A 21331-nucleotide genomic window follows, 5' to 3' on the forward strand; every position below is an offset into this window, starting at 1 on the left:
CGGAAAACTGATATTTGAGTGAATTTTCTAAATCCAAGGACCATAACTTTGCACAAAATCATCAGACTGGAACATAATTCGAACTTGATCTGTAACTTGTCATGATGACTCTATATACTAAATTACAAATCAATATCTTCAAGCACCAAGAAAAAAAGTGCGGAAAACTGATTTGTCGGACTGACGGATGGACAGACAGAGTTCAAACCTAAAGTCCATTTCGACTTCGTCCGTAGGGGACCAATAACTAATCCACAGTAGATTTTGAAATATGTATAATGAGACTTGTTGTACATGAAGAACTTTTTGTGCAGAGAATTTGTTTCCCCATATTTACTGTTGTAGAAACATCTTATTTATCAATATTTGATAACCTGTAAATTTATCAACTTAGTCCTTTTTGCATCACCATTATCTAATTTTTTTGGTATTATTTTCTGGTAAAAGTAAAAATATCTGCTTTAGAGCAATAATTCAAACAAATTTGTATGTAGAGAATCTCAAAGAATTCCGACAAAAGCTTCAGAATTTCAACTTCATGTAAGTATAAATAAAATGAGATGTGGTTCAATTTCAATGAGATAGCAAACCACAAAACAATACAATCAAATAAGATAGAGTATTAAACACAAGTTTAGAATAGAGTTAAATGGCATGTACAAGATGACATTAAAGGCAAATGCTTTTAAAGATGTACTGCTATTGAATTAATGTCTACCCATATTCTTAATTTGCCAATAGTTTTTCCCTATGCAGTGACCTTAACCACGAGACCTCTCAATAGGACTTCAGCAACTGCACAGCCCAAGTATGTGGGGAGAAATCATGTTGAGAGAAAAGGTAAAAGGAACTTGAATAGTCAAGGGTCTAACTTAAATAAGTTATTAGAGAAAAATAACATACACTTGTTATTGTTGACTAAAAAAACCCAAAACTGGAATAACATACATGTATGTATGTTACATGTTTCAAAGGGGCAGTATACATCATTAGTTTTGTTAAAATGTATACAAGTTCTATTGATATTATTATTGTCTATATGCATACTAAACTTTACAGCACTTTTAAAAAAGCCTTGTCTCATTGATTTACCATGGTTGATAAAAAATGATTTAATTTAATTGGAAAATGAGTTATCCTGTCATGTTAAATATCTGTGCAAAGTTTCAAGAATTCCCAAGTTCCCAATAAAAAGTAAAATATTAAAAGATTTTTTTTAACAAATAACAAACTTTTGTTACTAAAGATTAAGAACATTTTAGGAATAAAGAGCAGACAACTCATGAAACCAACCGGAATAACACATGTATGATATTTTTCTCTAATAACTTATTTAAGTTAGACCCTTGACTGTTGAAGCTAGGTAGTTTTAATTGATTCTGAAAGAGAGATTTTATTATACACCAAACCATATGCATTTAACAACTGTTATGACAAAGTTTAATTAACAATTAGAAACGCATGGAAAATACCAAAAAAATATATAAACATCTCTCTATTGCTCGTCTATCATGCATTTCACTTATTTTTCACGTGCTCCGTGATTCTTAGTTAAAGATTTATTAAGGTTACATTCGGTAATTTTCAGCAATAAAACATGGAAGTTAATTACCAGGGAAAGTTTTCACTGAATGAAATATTTTTTGTCAATTATATGTTATTGATTCGTTTTGATTGTTAAAAAATGTGTATAGAGGACTTAGTTTAGTATATTAGTATGCACTGATTAAATAATTTCCTTAACATTACAATTTCAAGAAACTCATTTCATATGAATTTAATGTCCTGCTTTACACCATATTTCATGGTGGTGCTCTTCAGAGAGGAAGCTTATACAGAGCATACATAACTACTGTAATTAATTGGACTTACTTCTCTCCTTTTACAACATTTTGGATATTGTCAAGAAATACTTGAATTAATCTTCCTGTAGATAAACGTGTGGCTACTAATCTTTCAGCTCTGAAAATAATAAAACATATCATTTTATTACACTATCAATATTTGGAATGATCTTGTACAAATTTTACAAGGATATACTTTTTGCACATTTCATAATAGTAAAATAATGAAAGTAAGCTAGCAGTCTAAACCAAAAATTTAAAGAAACAAAATATCACTTACTGTGGATTTATTATTTTTCGATGAAACCAATTTTCGTGGATTTATTGGGTACAGACGAACCACGAATTTAAATGTTCAAAGAATTAGAAATTTTCAATTGGCTCGTATGCAAACTTTGGCAAAACCACAAAATTTTTATATCCACGAAAGTGTAAGTTTTCCTTAATCCGCAAAAATTGGGACCAATGAAAATAAATGAATCCACATTATTTCAAAAATAACTTGAAGATGCAATGAGACTTTTTTGTGTAAAGACCTTAAACCTTATTTATGCAATAACATAAATAGAACCAATTTTATGCAAGTCAGATTGTGATCTGACAGGGTCTTAAAATTACTAAGTCTGAGGCCTGGAACTGTACTATAATGTATTTCTATTTAAACAAGCAGCCAGTTGGACATACTTGTCTTGGAATGTTTTTTTATAAAGTTGTATTGTCTATCCCCATGGTCTCAGTGCAAACAAACTTCCACAGAAGCCACGGTAAAAGTTAGTCTATATTTAGAAGACCTTGTTTACTTGTGGAAAAACATAATTATTTTGCAATTTAGCATTTCAACTTTTAACATATGTTAATGATTGTAAGCGGCGATTAGATGAAAGTCCAAAAAGTAGGACATCGATCGATTTTGCAGTTAGGTATAGAGACATTAAAAAATTGCATCTTCAAAATAATTATAGCATTGCTGAAATTATTATAGCAACATGGTAAATAATTATAGCATCGCAGTGCCACGACACTAAAACAGCCTGGGTGAGATTACTGTGACATTTACATGGCTACAAAATAATACCATAGACACTTACTCATGTTGTCCGCATACTGCATAAAAAAGTATGGGAACTTACTCATGTTGTCCACATACTGCATAAAAAAGAAGCTTTGTAGCATTTTTATCTACCATATCTACAATTTCTGGAGTTATGTGTTCAGGAAATGGCAATCCGTGAGTCTGAAAAAATAGCTAATGAATTAAACAAGAAATACTGTGAACAGAGCTAAAAATTTCATATTCCAAGCTGCCAATATCTGATTACAAATTCCTACTTCTTTTTTCCATGGTTGTGATATGATGAAAACTCAGGTAAAGGTCATGGGTTCCTAGGTCACGCCAAAACTATGTTCATTTGCAAATATATGTGAAAATTGTTACCTTTGTTCAAGGTTATTATTCTTCAGAAAGTGTTACTTGTCTTAAATCAATTTGCTAATGACTAAGGACTATTATTTTCTTTATTTTGAATATTAAAATGCTGATTTTGTTTTACTACTTGTCAGATTTTTTTCGTCTACGAAGCACTGTAACGCTGGAGAGATTACGAACAAGGTCAATGATAATATATTTCATCTTTTTAAAATTTGGAACAAAATGAACGGCATAAAGCTCCTACGAAGTTCTACTAAAAATGACTTGGATACGTCCATACTCCAATGTTTGTTTCTATTTTGATGTAACGGAAGATATAAAATTGTAACCAATTACAATGGAATCTGTTAATAGTGATATCATATTTTATTTCATGACGTTACTTGAAGCAACATAGGTGGTTTCTTTCGTTATTTTGTTGAGGAATATTTTTTTAAGAAACCATGCAAACAAATTGCTTCCAATCATGTTTGCATGCAATATGCTAACAGACTTAACTCGTGCAATGCCATTTTACATGCCCTCATACTATTTGAATACAAATATATAAAATAATTCTAGGAATTTACGCATATTGCATCTTGTCACATCAATAGAAGTGTCCTGGATTTTGACCCCAAATAAATGTATGAAAACATGTAGAATAATATTTTGACTTGCATGTGCATATATAGTTGTATATTTTTGAACACCTATTTAGTAATTGAACGGATTGCTACATTCCATAAATAGCACGTCGAGAGTTCATATATATATTGCATCCATGACTCAGTATCTCTGGTAGAGTTTTAATATCATATAGGGTTCATGTTTTCAATGATATGGATAAAATATGTCAAACTTTTCATTTTCCAGTAGTTATTTATTTTTATTTTTGTGTAAAGTGTACTTTTAAAACCCAATTTCCTTTAAAAGAACAGGACTTCATGTTTATTGTATCCTGTCATATTTTAAAGTTGAAGCTTCTTAAAATATAAATAAAATATAAAAAAAAATATAAATTTTTAATGGCAATCATCAATATTATATGGGCCTTTGCTTCAGGAAACCAATTTTAAATTTCGTTGTGTATACAGCAAGCGAAACAGTTACTACTTTGTCGAGAGTCCATCTTATCTGTTACTATGTCTTGTTACCTGTTGAAGCTGCAGAAATTTTTATCAGGATAATTTTTATCAAGATACTCTTTACCCTTTCAAAGATGGATTTCATGTCAAATTTGTATATATTTCAGTAGTTTTGTAGCTTTTATTCTGAATTGTATTATAATCAACAACTAAAAAGCAGAACAAGTTTCAAAGTTACTGTATATTGTCTCGTCTATCATTAATTGCATTTGTGACATCATTCTCTTATCAGTTTTTGGGGTCCCCTAGCCAAATATTTGATTTTTATCTCATTTGACCCAAAAGGACATGTGAGCTATAAATTGTCGTCACTTTGCATCTGTTGTCTGTAAACTATTCACATTTTAATCTACTCAGAAACCACAAGGTCAATTTGAACAAGATTTGGTAGGAATGGTCTTTGGGTGGTCGCTTAAATTAGTTGGTTTATGATTTTTTAAGAATAAAATTGGATCAGTCCATCGAGAGAAAATAAAAAATGTCTCACAACAATTGTCTCAATTATGTGAACATTGTTGAATCTGTCAACTGAATTTAAATTTATGCATACTCAAACTGGCATTTGTATTTATTGACTTTTTCGTTTAGTCTGAGGAATTAAACCAAAAAACAAATTTTGACATTGATTTACATAAATTGATCAAAAATTTGAACGGCTGAAAATTATATAAACAAACAAAATTTCAAAAGTTTTGGCGTATAGCTAAATCTAATAAACATTATATTCTATGTTGAGATTATATATACAAACTTTTTTTTTTAACTTAAAGATTTCTAGACTTTTTTCAGATTACAGAGACACAAAAAGATCTTTTTTGGATATGCTACTTCAAGGAGGAAAAATCATTAAATGCCTGGAGGCTCTACAGCTGTTTTGTGTTAAAGGCTCGGCTGGTTTTTTATTTGTTTAAAATTTAATGTTAAACTTTATTAAAGTCATGAAAGTTAACCAAATGAAATGCATTCATTATATGATTCCGTTTGACAATGGTAATAACATACATGTAATAAAAAACCCTAGAACAAATTTGCAGATCTTGATTTTATTGCAAAATTTCTTCCTGTGGAATAAGATAAATGGATGTTTTTCATAATGCCCTTTCCAAGTTATTGTATCTCATCTAGTTCCCACCATGATAGACAAACAAAAGACTTTGTAATAGGTAGTTACTGCTTTTTCACAAAATAGGCACCATTTAATGGAGATACAGCAAAGACTTGCCAAGACAGGCGTCAGGATAATTTGTTCTATTCAAGTTGGGCTCTTAGCGCTGTGAGCTAGCACTATAAAATCAACTTCATCATGCTGATCTAGAGGTACAACATGTACATTTTTAAACCGACAGTTTCATTTGCTTTTATCTTAATTTTGAAAGACCACAAGACAGCATAGACATTACAGATAATAAGGTTCTAGTTGGCGAACAAATGCTATTTATGCTTTTAACTTGGTTTACAGCTGGAAAGAAGTGGTACTTGTTTATAGTTGTCCAAATAGGGTAGGACTTTCTTGCACTGGTGAAAACATGCAATTGATACACCCTCGTGTAATAAAGTTGCCTACCTAGGAATGCCTGTTCTCTCCATGTACAACCTCCACCAATTAAAAAGGTCTCTATGATATAAATGAAATACTGTTGAAAGTGGATATAGACAATAAAAAATAACTGGAGAATGTGTCCATGTGATACATATGATGCCCCGCTTGCATATAACATTATAAAGGGACATAACTAGATAACTATAAAAGTGAGGCCACCCAAATTCGAACTTGATCTGTGTTTTATGGTAATAAGCATTGTGTATAAGTTTCATAACATTTGGTTGAGGCAAACTAAAGTTAGAGAAAGGAAATGATAAATTCAGGAATTTTCCATTTATAAAGGAGCATAACTCAAGAACGATAAAAGTGACACCACCCAAATTCGAACTTGATCTGTGTTGTGTGGTAATAAGCTTTGTGTATGTGGAGGTATGGACGTACAAGGGTAAACCTTTAATAAAAACAAACAAATCTTACACTTGTGTACAACCCGATTTTGTGGGGAATTTTTTGTAGTGTGTTTTCTTTCGTTTAACCATCCCTGATTATGCTATGGTGACGACCCTTCCTCCCCCAACCCCCATGTCTCTAGATCTGTGAGTTGCATTGTTAACCTACTAAAGCTTTGGGACACAACCAAAAACACTTTGGAATATCCCAATTCAATGTTAGTATTAGTGCATTGTTATTTAGAAACAAAGCTATGCTATTGGTTTATATCGTAAACTGGTTACAACATTTACTCTACTTTAATTAAAATATAACATTTGTCAAATTTCAATTTGGATTTTTTTTTAATTTTGATTTATTCTTTTAATTTTTGAAGTCAACTAAATTTGGTATCTTATGGTATCTTGTTACAGATTTTTTTTTCTTTTTTAATCAATCTTAAATTTCATCAATAAACAAGTTCTTGGTAATGAATTCTAATTTGCTGGGAAAAAGTATAAGTAAGCTCCATTATTGCTTCTTTTGGGTTCTTGTCACGGTTGTATAAAAAACAATTTGGAGCTTTGAGAATTTGCAATTCAACCAATTTAATATTCTCTTGCATGTATATATTAATTTCACAATTTATTTTTTACAATTGTATGAGATCAAAATTTAGATACCATAGGAGTCAATTTGACCGTTACCTGAGTCTTCATCATATGGTATTGTCCATGTAATGCTATGGGATACCCTAAAATAGATCTGATAAGATAATAAAACAGGATACACAAAAAAAACTTTATATAATAAAGAATCTTTGAATGTTAAATTAAAACCTTTTTGTACTTACATAAGCAACACAACAGGTGTCACATGTAGAGCAGGATCTGTTTACCCTTCAGTTGCACCTGAGATCACCCATGTTTTTAGGTGGTGTTTTCGTTGCTCAGTCTTTGGTTTTCTATGTTGTGTTTTGTGGACTGTAGTTTGTCTTTTAGTTGTATTTTCGTTTATTGCCATGACATTGTTTGTTTGTTTTCGACTTATGAGTTTGAATATCTCTTTGGTATCTTTCGCCTCTCTTTTACAACCAACTGATTCGGAGGCATTTCCAATACTAAATGTGGAAGAAATGAATAAAGAACATAAACACAATGATTAATATATCCTCCAGCTTAGCAATGATGGGGTAAGAAAAATACCAAATACATCAAATCTTATGGTGAGTTAAAATATGCATGAAACTCTTCAATTCTTATTTGGTGCTCTGACTAAAGTGTAACTTTACCTTTCTTGCTATAAGATCATCCCTACAATCTATGAACTGCACTGCTTTCTTCGAAAAATGTTTTTTTCCTGCAAATTAACAGAAAATACAGTGAATAAACGCATTTATTGATGTGACATAAGTTCAAAACTATATCAGCAGTTATCTGGATATTTATTAATTCTGATAATTAGAATGAACTCCCTAGGCAACCAAATGACCATATGAATTTTTTAAAGAGAAAAAAGGAGATTTATTGTATGATTTGGTTAATTTTGATTTATTGATTGATTGTTATTTCCTCCAATGTCCAGTGGCAAATGTTTCATGTATATTCATGACAAGAACGAAGTAATCTTAGATGCAATGATTTTTATTAGTTGTTACTGGCTTTGAACTAGCTGTCAGTAACTGCAAGTATTCTCAGATCTTTACTAAGTGTCTTTTTTTTGTTGTTGTAGGGATGTATAAATACCCTGCCACGTCCCGTCTGCGTTTTTGTTATATGTCTAACTGCTTTGTATCGATCTGATGAGTTAAGCCCTTTTTAACTGATTTCTATAGATTGTTCTTATGTTGTACTGTTACACCACTGACCCAGGTTAGGGGAGGGTTGGCACCTCCAAACTAGTTTAACCCCACCACATTCTGTATGTGCCTGTCCCAAGTCAGGAGTCTGCAATTCAGTGGTTGTTGTTTTTGCTGTATATTATATTTGTTTTTCGTTCATTATTTTGTACATAAACCAGGCAGTTAGTTTTCTCGTTTGAATTGTTTTACATTTATCATTTCGGGGCGTTTTATGGCTGACTATGCAGTATGAGTTTTGCTTATTGCTGTGGGCCATACAGTGACCTATAGTTGTTAGCTTCTATGTCATTTGATCTCTTGTGGATTTTTGTCTCATTAGCAATCATACCACATCTTCTTATTTTAATATAACAAAGAATACAACAAGTAGGTTCTGCAAAGTAAGCTGATCTGGACAAAGAGTAGGAAATAAGGATAACCACTGAAAAAAGGGTCAGATGGAAAGGGGCAGAACTTAGGCCTTGCAACAGGCCACCTATGGACCCCTCATAAATTGTTCTGTAGGCTTTTTAGCATAGATTTTACTGCCAGTTGGATAACTGTTGGTTTGTAGTGGTCCCTGAATTGATAGCACAATGTGTTTACCTAATGTCTCCTCTAACAGTGCTCTATCCTCCTTGAACTCTGGTATATCAGATCCATGGATCATGGCAGAATGATTTATCTGTCTAAAGACAGGACAAATATTTGGAGAAGGTACAAGATATTCATCTGTGGTGTCATTACTTTCAACTTTTACTGGACCTAAAAATAAATAGCAGAAAAGTTGAGGTCCTGGCTTATACACAATGTACTGTATTACAAATTTTTGAAAAGTCAATACTTATATTCCATTTTACAACATACAACTACTGCTTAAATACTCTAAAATTTTAACATTAATATTTAAATTGTGTGTTGTAAATTAAGAATTCAATTTATGCATTCATTTTCCAAATTTATCACAACCTACAGCAAGTGGCTTCTAAGAGCATCAATCTCTCACTTGGTAAAGATATGCCTTTTTGACATACAAATCAATTTTTAGCTTTAAATATCAGTTATTTTATGATGATTTTTTAGATCCTATATTGCAGATCATTTATGCTGCCTAAAGTTTTAATCTATACAAATGTAGAACTTTCTAAAGAAATTTGGCAAAAAAAAAAGACAAACATTCGTCAAAAATCAGTTTTGTGCAACCTCGAGATAGGTAGACATGCATGGTAGATCTTGAAATTTTGAGCATTTCTGTCCCTGTCAGATTTCCTCTATCTATAAAAGTTTTCAAGATATATATTAAGACAATTAAATGCATTTTATCGCGATATATCTGACAGGGGAAAAAAACACAAACTTTATCAAAGATATCATATAAAGGATCATTCACCTCAACTTTGGTTGAAATTGGCTGAGTAGATTCACAGTAGATCTTTAAAAAAGTATATGACCGATATAAAAATTAGTTAAAAGTCATTTAAAGCTAAACTCTTTAAGGGGTCATTCAATTGTCTTGGTTGTATTGGCATTTCGGTAGATCTTGTATTTCTGATTAATTGTGCTAGTATAGTTTCCACCTATCTATTACAGTTTTTGATATAGTAGCTAGACAAAAACAATAAAAACAGTCTAAAATTCTTATTTATGTAGGGCCAATGACTTCTATGGGGTCATCTAATGGTCTCAGTCATGTAGGCATTTTAGTAGATCTTGTATTGCTGATCAAATTTGCTTGAATATTTTTTGTAAAAATATTTTACATAGACTATGTAGGGAAATGTTCTGAACTTTTAAAAGAGCTGAACAAAAACCATAAGGACTTTTAACAGTGCTGAACAAAAAATGTCCATAAATGTGTTAGGGTAGTCATGAGTTTATGGTAGGAAAGGAGTCAGAAAACAACTATATTTGTTTTGACCTATTAAAGAATACAAGACAAATGGGGAAATTGACGAAGGGACAAAGGATTAAATCAAGGTACATAGGATGAATGTCAAGGGCAGAGTTTGACTGCAAAAGATACACGAGATAAAAAGGTAGTCATCCCCAGAAAACATATCTAGGGGCATACATTGTAACAACATCTAGACAGCTTTTCTAGATACATTGCATTTTAAGGTCTCTTCCCCAAAGATATATACCCCATTTTTTCAATTCATACGTGTGTATTAATCAAGGATTACATATGGGTGTAAACCTTGATACAATGACATACAAATTATTCTGGGTATTTTCCACAAGACTTACTTATTTTGTAATGGCTTTCATTAAAATAGTTCATTACCTTAGATGCAACCTTAATTTAATCCCGTTTTGTCATTTATACCATACAAATAAGTATAAATGCATAAAAAAGTTTCATCCAGATATAAGAAATCAAAGAGCTGAAAGCTCTGAGGAAAAATGACGCCACTGTCTCTAATATTGTGATATTTTTTATGCAAGTCTTGATTTTCACATACATGTACCGTAATAAGTTTAACATTGCAACATGTCTCGTAAGCATATAATTGATATTCGTATATGTGTCTGTTTTTTTCAGTACAAATGAATAGGTCAAGACTATCTGAATGATCTACAGTATCCAATTACTACTGGCTGTTTTTTTTTTGTATAAATAAATAGGTCAAGACTACCGGAATGATCTACAATATCCAATGACTACTGGCTGTTCTTTTGTACTAATAAAAAGGTCAAGACTATTTGAATGATCTACAATATCCAATGACTACTGGCTGTTCTTTTGTACATATAAATAAAGACTGCCTGAATGATCTAAAGTATTCTAAGTAATGTGATTTTGTTCTTGCAATTACATTTTTCTAAATCAAGAATATAGACTACTAGTATCCTTTTCAAACCAAATGATTATGAAGAGCCTGTTGTTAGCAAGCTCTTATACCCCACATACTCATTAAATAAGTTACTAGTGACCTAGTTATTTCTGTTACTTGAAGCAAATTATATTTCTGTATATTTAGACAATAGTATAATATTGTTTTACTAGTTTTATTTCACCTTGAAGATTAGACAAATAGGGATACTCCTTCGATTTTTTATTTCATGTCAGTCAGGTCGCTTTATATGAAACTTGAAACCACTTCTCTGCCATATTGTTATTTTATAACAACTCTGCCCTTGACCATGTTGACTCATGTAATTGATATTCATTCTTTAACCATATATCATAGTCAGTTAGTATTTAATTTTGCACTCCCACTCCACCTTTCATGTCTTTCAGGTCAAATGTCTGTCTCCATTTAAGTTAATGACATTGAACAATCATTGTATTAAACACAATTTCAATAGTGATAATGCTGTTCTCGTGGGTCACCATATATTCAACTTGGGTAGCATTCCAGTTATTGAAATTTGTGTCAGATTAGAACAATGATCTAGATCTTTAGTAATGGATCTTATAATTTAATATGGAGCCATAGTATGGGACCCCTACACGGTAACAAAAAAAAACAAGCTTAAAAGGATACAATGTCAAGCGGCAAAATTTATCACCAGAGATTACAAGTCAAAAGAGGATGGACGGGATACGTCTCTAAAATGCTTGCTGAACTGGAACTACAGCAAGATCTCCAGACAAGACGAACAAAGCGTTGAAGCCAGAAGTTAATATTTATGTAAAAAGTAGTTGAGGGGCTGATTCCCGCTATTGAACCATACTGTCATTCTATAATATTATTGCGTAAGTATTTCTGTATTGGCCTTGTTATTGGTCCATGTCTTGGGTGTTTTGGTCTGAGGCGAAGCGGAAGGCCAGCCCAATACTGCTGGCCGAGGACCAATAATAAGGCCAATACAGAAATACACGTAATAGTATCTTTATTAATTAACTACAGTGTTACAATATTTTTTTTTATTTCATTTCACAAGAGATAAACATTTTTACCTTGAAGTGGAACTATCCAAATGTCAGTTTCCTTTTAAAAGATGCAATATCTAATGATTCCGTGCCGTTTGACTGCTGGCCGAGAACCAATAATAAGGCCAATACAGAAATACACGTAATAGTATCTTTATTAATTAACTGCAGTGTTACAATATTTTTTTATTTCATTTCACAAGAGATAAACATTTTTACCTTGAAGTGGAACTATCCAAATCTCAGTTTCTTTTTATAAGATGCAATATCTAATGATTCGGTGCCGTTTGAAGTATCTTCAGCCTTTTCTCATCTGATGAATTTTTCTACCCTTTCCAGTCACTATAAAGTGTTACAACTTTAATTTAGACACAACACATAAATAGTAATTGGAAAGGTACTGCCATTGCATGTGTAATGCAAATATATTTTTAAAAAAAATAATGTAAGAGTTGAAATTGATACAACTATCCATAAGCCAATTGACCAAAGAACGAAGATTTGCACAATTACAGAATGCATATGCCTGGTTCGGGTTTAAAAATAAACGACCGTTTAAATACAAAACATGAGAAGCGACAGTAAACAGTAAATATCGATTTGTACCAATGACATGATGAAATTATGAGGTCGTCAAGAAATGAACTTTGTGTCTAAATTGTGATAATTTACTCGTTCCCCAAACCTGAAATAATCCCATCGTCTACTTTCAAAATGCTTTTTAAATGAATGGGACCGTCTTTAACCTAAAATATATGCCATACTGAACGTTTCAGCTTGTTTATGGTGAGTCAACATGCGTCTTACAAACAACTGTTTACTTTCAGTTTGAGTTTATCGTGACTTACGATCTAAAAACTAGAGACGTTCCGAAATCCTGTTTTGTAAACAAAGATTCATACGCACCGCGTGGGTATAACCGTATTACTAATTTCCGATTTTTAAAATCTTCGTAAATCTGGATAAAGACCAGTTTCTATCCAATGGATATCAAAATGATTCCGATTTTCACTTTTTTTAATGATTGTAAAGTTGAAATGGCATGAAAGGCTGACATTATTTAGGAGAACTATTTTGTCTAGCGTTTGCTGATCATTGGAGGGTAAAAAGTCCAACACCATAACAAAACGGATCTATTTATCATGTACACATACCGATTGTTTACGGTTGTAAGACATGTGCATAAAAGTGAAAGCTCGAATAAATATGAAAAATATAACAAAGGGATAGCTCCAAATACCATTTAATAACAAAAAAAATATGGACAGGTCAAGATATCTTTTTGGTAAATAAAATAAAGTATGTAAACTGGTTTCCGTCCGACTACAACACTTTGTTCGAGTGTAGCGGAATACAAGCAGATTCCTGCTAGTATGTAAAATAGTAAATATGAAACCGAGTGCGGTAGGCGGAGGCAATAATCGACTTCCGTTAGTTCTGGTCAATGGTATCGGAAACATGCCGCTGATAGCGTCATTTTCCAAAAACTTACCATTCTTATTGAGATTTTCTGCACCAAAAAATCCTGCCAGAACACATCGTAGTGATTCTTTTGTTCTTTTCATATGAGTTGTTTTCAATCTGTATAAAGATAAAGGTGAATAAACAACCTTTCTTTTTTAATGTTTCTAGAATAGTTTAGTTAGCTGCCTAACTGCCTATGTACAAATAATGGGTAGTAGTAATTTGTCTGAGCATCTGATATCATTATTTTTTTATAACCAAATGTGGTAAAAGATAAACGTAGAATAAATATAAACATATGAAAAATCAAAATAGTTTAGAAATTTTTTAAACAGAATATATCTTATATGAAAATCAATAAGATAAATCTCTTCATTCTTCATTGCAGTGAACCAGATATCTTCCAGGAAACAGAATACTGTAAATTCAGAAGTTATTTCATGTTCATTATTGCAATTTTTGAAAAATAAAAAAAAAAATGTGAGTTTAATAATTGCGATTTTAGGAAAAGCTTCCTACATATATATGTATCATATATCAGAATGTGAGTTCTTATTAATGTGATACTTATGGAGTCGCATTATTCACATTTAATAAAAACCTTGCATTAATTTCTGAATTTACAGTAATTTGTATCAGATTGAGTTTTTTTTTCAAATTACATCATACTTTATTGAAAATTCTAACATTTGTAAGTTGTATAGAAAATAATGGTAACTTATCACAGCCTCAATATCAAAAATGTTTTGTCAAATTTAAACCTGACTTTAATTTTCAGAAAAGGCTTTATTAAAATCATTATTTGTAGACAAGTTTGTCAGCTTTTAGAAATTATTACTTGTGGACCATATTGTAGAATAATTCAAAGGCTCCTTTTCTGCACAAATAAAGGCATTAGGTGTATACCGCTGTTCAGTAGTCATAAATCAATTAAAGGCAGTTTAAATTTGTTACTACATATTATATTTGTTCTTTTTCACAATAATTTCTTGTTTATGATAAATCTTGTATGTTATGGTATAGTCATGATATTGAAAAAGCCTTTTTTTTCAAAATAAAAGTATGGCATTCACAAATCAGAGGTACCCCTTGAAATTACAACCCTGAAATACATGTACACATATATTAATCTCTATAAAAAATAAAATAAAAAGTAACATACTTTACCAAGTTTGGATCAAAAGAATCTAAAAATTTAATATTCTCAATGTATTCTTTTCTAAGTCTTTTTCCCAATAAGTACATCTGATCTTGTCCAAAAGTTGTTAACAATCCACTGGTGGAACCACCCTGTAAATGTAAAAAAAAACAAGTTGTTAACAATCCACTGGTGGACCCACAATGTAAATGTAAAAAAAACTAAGTTGTTATTAACAATCCTCTGGGGAACCCACCCTGTAAATGTAAACACACCAAGTTGTTTTATTTAAAACAATCCACTGGTGGACCCACACTGTAAATGTAAAACTAGAGGCTCTCAAGAGCCTGTGTCGCTCACCTGTATTTACTGATGCTTTGGAAATCTTAATAGTATTAGATATTAGATATTATAATGATATCTAAGATAATAACAAAAAACTGTAAAATTTCTGTAAAATTACTAACTCAGGGGCAGCAACCCAACAACAGGTTGTCGGATTCGTCTGAAAATTTCAGGGCAGATAAATCTAAATCTGATGAACATTTTTGCCACTTGTCAGATTTGCTCTAAATGCTTTAGTTTCAGAGATATAAACCAAAAACTGCATTTTACCCCTATGTTCTATTTTTAACCAAGTCAGCCATGATGGTTTGAAGGCAGGGTCATCAGACAAATTTTTTAAACAAGACACCCTAATAATGATTATGGCCAAGTATGGTTAAATTTGTCTCAGTAGTTTCAGAGAAGAAGATTTTTGTAAAAGATTACAAAAATTTACGAAAAATTGTTAAAAATTGACTATAAAGGGCAATAACTCCTAAAGGGTTGACTGACAATTTTGGTCATGCCAACTTATTTGTAGATTTGGATAAGCCTGATAATGGTGATATTTTTTTAAAGAGAATTATAGGTAATGTGAAAGCCAAATTTGTATATAAAAAATTAGTAAATAAAGTTATTGAACTACCAACAGTCAAGTTTCTGAAATGGGAAGAACTGTTGATTATTGATACAACAGAATGGTCAGAATATTTCAGGATAACCAAAAAATCATGTAGAGATGTTTATTTAAGAACTTTTCAATACAAATTTTTGCATAGAATCATAGCAACTAATACCTTTTTATACAAAATTAAATTAAAAGACACCAAGATGTGTATTTTTTGTAAACTTGCTGAAGAAACCATTGAACACCTTTTTTTTGAATGCCCAATAACTTTTCAATTGTGGCAGTCTTTTTCAAATGCAGTAAAACTTTTTTTTGTAAACTTTGTTCTTAACAAAGAGAATGTGTTTCTTGGTTGCAAACATGAAAGTTTATTACTGAATCTGTTAGTCATAATTACAAAAAACTATATATACAAATGTAAATTAAATGAAACAAAACCAAATATGGTTGGGTTAAAGAATAGAATAAAGAAATACCAATTTCTTGAATATTATATTGCAAAGAAAAATAATAGAGTCCAAGTGTGTGAAAAATTTTGGTCTCCTTTACATGTAATATTTAATTAATTATTGTTTCATATAAGTGAGAGAATAAAATATCTATATGTCATGAGCAAATATTTAGCCTTGAATTTTTTTTTGTTTTTTTTTTTTTCTTTAAAATATTTTGTTTTTAAAATGTAAGTCAAGATACATCATGTACATATTGTAGCAAAGCAAATGAGTGAAGAGTATTTGTATTTTATGAGAGAAAGTCAGAGAGCGAGAGAATATAATCAAATAAAATTTATATGTAACCTTAAATACTACAGGTATAATTATAAAAATCAACTTGTCAGTGATATATATTGTATACTGAATTATTTTTTATATGTAACCCCTTGATACCCTTGTCAGGTGGTAGTGTAGGGGTACATGTATATTAAATCCTGACTATTGAAAAACAAATAAAAGAGAAAAAAAAAAACTTATTTGTAGATCTTACTTTGCTGAACATTATTGCTGTTAACAGTTTATCTCTATCTATAATAATATTCAAGATAATAACCAAAAACTGCAAAATTTCCTTAAAATTACCAATTCAGGGGCAGCAACCCAACAACAGGTTGTCAGATTTGTCTGAAAATTTCAGGGCAGATAGATCTTGACCTGATAATCAGTTTTACCCTGTCAGATTTACTCTTAATGCTTTGGTTTCAGAGATATAAGCCAAAATCTACATTTTACCCCTATGTTCTATTTTTAGCCATGGCCGCCATCTTGGTTGTTTGGCGAAGTCATCGGACACATTTTTTAAACTAGATACCCTAATGATGATTGTGGCCAAGTTTGGTTAAATTTGGCCCAGTGGTTTCAGAGGAGAAGATTTTTGTAAAAAGCTAACGACAACGGACGCCAAGTGATAAGAAAAATTCACTTGGCCCTTCGGGCCAGGTGAGCTAAAAACAGGTTGGTAACAATCCACTGGTGGACCCACAATGTAAATGTAAAAAAACAGGTTGGTAACAATCCACTGGTGGACCCACCCTGTAAATGTAAAAAAAAAACAAGTTGTTAACAATCCACTGGTGGACCCACTCTGTAAATGTGAAAAAACCAAGTTGTTAACAATCCTCTGGTGGACCCACCCTGTAAATGTAAAAAAAAACAAGTTGTAAACAATCCTCTGGTGGACCCAACCTGTAAATGTAAAAAAAACAAGTTGTAAACAATCCACTTGTGGACCCACCCTGTAAATGTAAAACAACTCAATTAAAATGATGACAGTTTTCTCCCCAGGGCTTTTCAGCACAATGGTATTGGCTTGAATGTGATGCTATAATTGCTAGAAATTGCCTGTTTACCATGCTTTATGAAAATTGTTGGTAGAAAACTGTCAACAGTCAGGGGTATGACTTAAATAAGTGATTTTATTATCACTTAATTACCGGTAATTTGATCATTTCAGTAATTACCTACATGAGTATTTAAGTGATTTTGATGTTTCTTTTGATCTTCAAATACAGATGAACTTTCCATCAAATGACAATTTTTTCTGTGATTTGCTTACATATTACATGAAACACATGACATAAAGGTCAATTATCCTTTTCTAAAATATTTTTATTTCAAGAGCACACCAGGCAGGCCTGTAAGTTAGTGTGCTGAAGGTTAAATAAAATGCTTCGCTGGGGCACAGCTTGATACGACTGCAGAGGTCGAACCCTGAACAGTTGGGGCAAGTATGGACACAACATTCAAGCTTGATACAGCTCTGAATTTGGATTGTTATTAAATATTTGACACAGCATAGGTTTCTGACACAGAAAGAATGTGGTCTAAGAACTTGAATTTTTTTAATTTACCTATTATGGTCCAATGTCCAAAATCAAAATACATGGTTAGATTCAGCATATCAAAGAACCCCATATATTCAATTTTTGTTAAAATCAAACAAAGTTTAATTTTGGACCCCAACTTGGACAAACTTGAAAACTGGGCCCATAATCAAAAATCTAAACACATGTTTAGATTCAGCATATCAAAGAACCCCAAGAATTCAATTTTTGCTAAAATCAAACTAAGTTTAATTTTGGACCCTTTGGACCTTAATGTAGACCAATTTAAAAACGGGACTTGAAATTAAAAATCTAAATACACGGTTAGACTTGGAATATCAAAGAACCCCAATAATTCAATTTTTGATGAAATCAAACAAAGTTTAATTTTGGACCCTTTTGACCTCAATATGAACCAATTTGATAGCGGGGCCCACAAATAAAAAATCTAAATTCATGGTTATATTCAGCATATCAAAGAACCCCATATATTCAATTTTTGTTGAAATCAAAACAAAGTTTAATTTTGGACCCCAACTTGGACCAACTTGAAAACTGGGCCCATAATCAAAAATCTAAACACATGTTTAGATTAAGCATATCAAAGAACCCCAAGAATTCAATTTTTGTTAAAATCAAACTAAGTTTAATTTTGGACCCTTTGGACCTTAATGTAGACCAATTTAAAAACGGGACTTGAAATTAAAAATCTAAATACACGGTTAGACTTGGAATATCAAAGAACCCCAATAATTCAATTTTTGATGAAAAATCAAACAAAGTTTAATTTTGGACCCTTTTGACCTCAATATGAACCAATTTGATAGCGGGGCCCACAAATAAAAAATCTAAATTCATGGTTATATTCAGCATATCAAAGAACCCCATATATTCAATTTTTGTTGAAATCAAAACAAAGTTTAATTTTGGACCCCAACTTGGACCAACTTGAAAACTGGGCCCATAATCAAAAATCTAAACACATGTTTAGATTAAGCATATCAAAGAACCCCAAGAATTCAATTTTTGTTAAAATCAAACTAAGTTTAATTTTGGACCCTTTGGACCTCAATGAAGACCAATTTAAAAAACGGGACCCAAATTAAAAATCTAAAAACACGGTTAGATTTGGCATATCAAAGAACCCCAATAATTCAATTTTTGATGAAATCAAACAAAAGTTTAATTTTTGACCCTTTTGACCTCAATATGAACCAATTTGATAGCGGGGCCATCAAATAAAAAATCTAAATACATGGTTAGATTCAGCATATCAAAGAACCTCATATATTCAATTTTTGTTGAAATCAAACAAAGTTTAATTTTGGACCCCAATTTGGACCAACTTGAAAACTGGGCCCATAATCAAAAATCTAAATACATGGTTAGATTCAGCATATCAAGGAACCTCATATATTAAATTTTTGTTGAAATCAAACAAAGTTTAATTTTGAACCCCAATTTGGACCAACTTGAAAACTGGGCCCATAATCAAAAATCTAAACACATGTTTAGATTCAGCATATCAAAGAACCCCAAGAATTCAATTCTTGTTAAAATCAAACTAAGTTTAATTTTGGACCCTTTGGACCTTAATGTAGACAAATTTAAAAAACAGGACCAAAAATTAAAAATCTAAATACACGGTTAGATTTGGAATATCAAAGAACCCCAATACTTCAATTTTAGATGAAATCAAACAAAGTTTAATTTTGGACCCTTTTGACCTCAATATGAACCAATTTGATAACGGGGTCCACAAATAAAAAATCCAAATACATGGTTAGATTCAGCATATCAAAGAACCCCACATATTCAATTTTTGTTGAAATCAAACAAAGTTTAATTTTGGACCCCAATTTGGACCAACTTGAAAACTGGGCCAAAAAATCAAAAATCTAAATACATGTTTAGATTCAGCATATCAAAGAACCTCATATATTCATTTTTTGCTAAAATCAAACTAAGTTTAATTTTGGACCCTTTGGACCTTAATGTAGACCAATTTGAAAACTGGACCCAAAATTAAAAATTTAAATACACTGTTAGATTCGGCATAACAAATAAATAAATGTGATCAAAGATTTTACAAATCTAATGCGCCATACTGTGCAATTAAAGATTACTTCTTGAAATTTTTCAATATTTGAAATTTGAAAAAAAAATAATATTTGAAGAATAATTCTTTTTAATTTCTGAAATCTGAAATGAGAAAAAATTGACCCCCCACAATTTCTTTTTATCCCCCCCCCCTTTTTTCCCCCAAAAAATTCTTTCCCTCAAGATATGGTCATAATCTCAATTCAAATTTCCAATGGAGTTGGTAACCATAATTACCCATTTAATTTTACCATAGTGCTAACTTAATCTATTTTATAATAGAATTAAAAATATACTGTCAAATCTTTCATATGGATTTTTTTGTAAAAAAAAAAGATGCAACATTTGCAGATATTTTTACTGGTCTTCCTTTATAGATATGCATTTCTTTAAACATAATTTAAAAGCAGTGTAAGGGAAGTAACCAAAACGTTGTATTTTGATTACCTCCCTTACACTGTTTTAAATTATCTTTAGTTCATTAACCATTACTTTATACATAATTTAAAAGCAGTGTAAGGGAGATAATCTCAATGATGTATTTGATTTATCTCCCTTACACTGCTTTAAATTATGTTTTGTACAAAAGTATTTGTCCATTAACCAGGACAACCTTGTTTTTCCCCCTTTTTTGCCCCTAATTCCTAAACGGTTTGAGCCATAACCCCCCAAAGCAAATCCTAACCATCCCTTTGAGGTATGGTATAATTTCAGAGAGATCCATACACCGTTCCACAGTTATTGTCTGGAAACTAGAAAATGCTTATTTTTGGCCCCTTTTTGGCCCCTAATTCCTTAACTGTTGGTACCATAACCCCCAAAATCAATCCCAACCTTCCTTTTGTGGTATTCAACCTTATGGTCAAATTTCAAAAAGATCCATTCACTTAAACTAAAGTTAGAGTGCGAAAACCAGTATGTCTTCGGACGACGACGCCGGACGACGACGACGACGCCAACGTCATACCAATATACGACCACAAAATTTTTTTGCGGTCGTATAAAAAGTACCCTTAACTTAACTCTTATCAGTCATGTTAGTAAGACAAAGGTTAACAATTCTTAGTTACCTGATTTTACTTCTTTATTTTTAGAATGATTAACCTCAAGGTTTTGTACTTATTCAAAAATTCTTACAGCTTATGCTGATAGAATTTGTGTCAAATTTTATTAACTTTATCAATTTTCAAATTCTGAAATCACCTATTTAAGTGATAGCCCTGGCTGGTCATATACATGTACAAATAAACTGAATGTTTCTGACCATTTTC

General features: G+C 31.4%; 1 protein-coding gene across 1 annotated transcript in view; it reads right to left on the minus strand.

The window, feature by feature from the left end:
- The window catches only part of LOC127722033 (lysophosphatidic acid phosphatase type 6-like), a 37407-nt gene that overhangs the window by 11255 nt on the left and 4821 nt on the right, over nt 1-21331 (minus strand). The window contains exons 3-8 of the mRNA XM_052228883.1: nt 14716-14843; nt 13582-13670; nt 8819-8977; nt 7664-7731; nt 2975-3078; nt 1873-1962 (exon numbers count right to left, since the gene is read on the minus strand). Coding sequence (XP_052084843.1) covers nt 1873-1962; nt 2975-3078; nt 7664-7731; nt 8819-8977; nt 13582-13670; nt 14716-14843 — 638 coding nt within the window. The remainder of the gene's footprint in view (nt 1-1872; nt 1963-2974; nt 3079-7663; nt 7732-8818; nt 8978-13581; nt 13671-14715; nt 14844-21331) is intronic.

Source organism: Mytilus californianus, unplaced genomic scaffold (genome assembly GCF_021869535.1).
Source record: "Mytilus californianus isolate M0D057914Y unplaced genomic scaffold, xbMytCali1.0.p SCAF_12, whole genome shotgun sequence".
Lineage (NCBI taxonomy): Eukaryota > Metazoa > Mollusca > Bivalvia > Mytilida > Mytilidae > Mytilus > Mytilus californianus.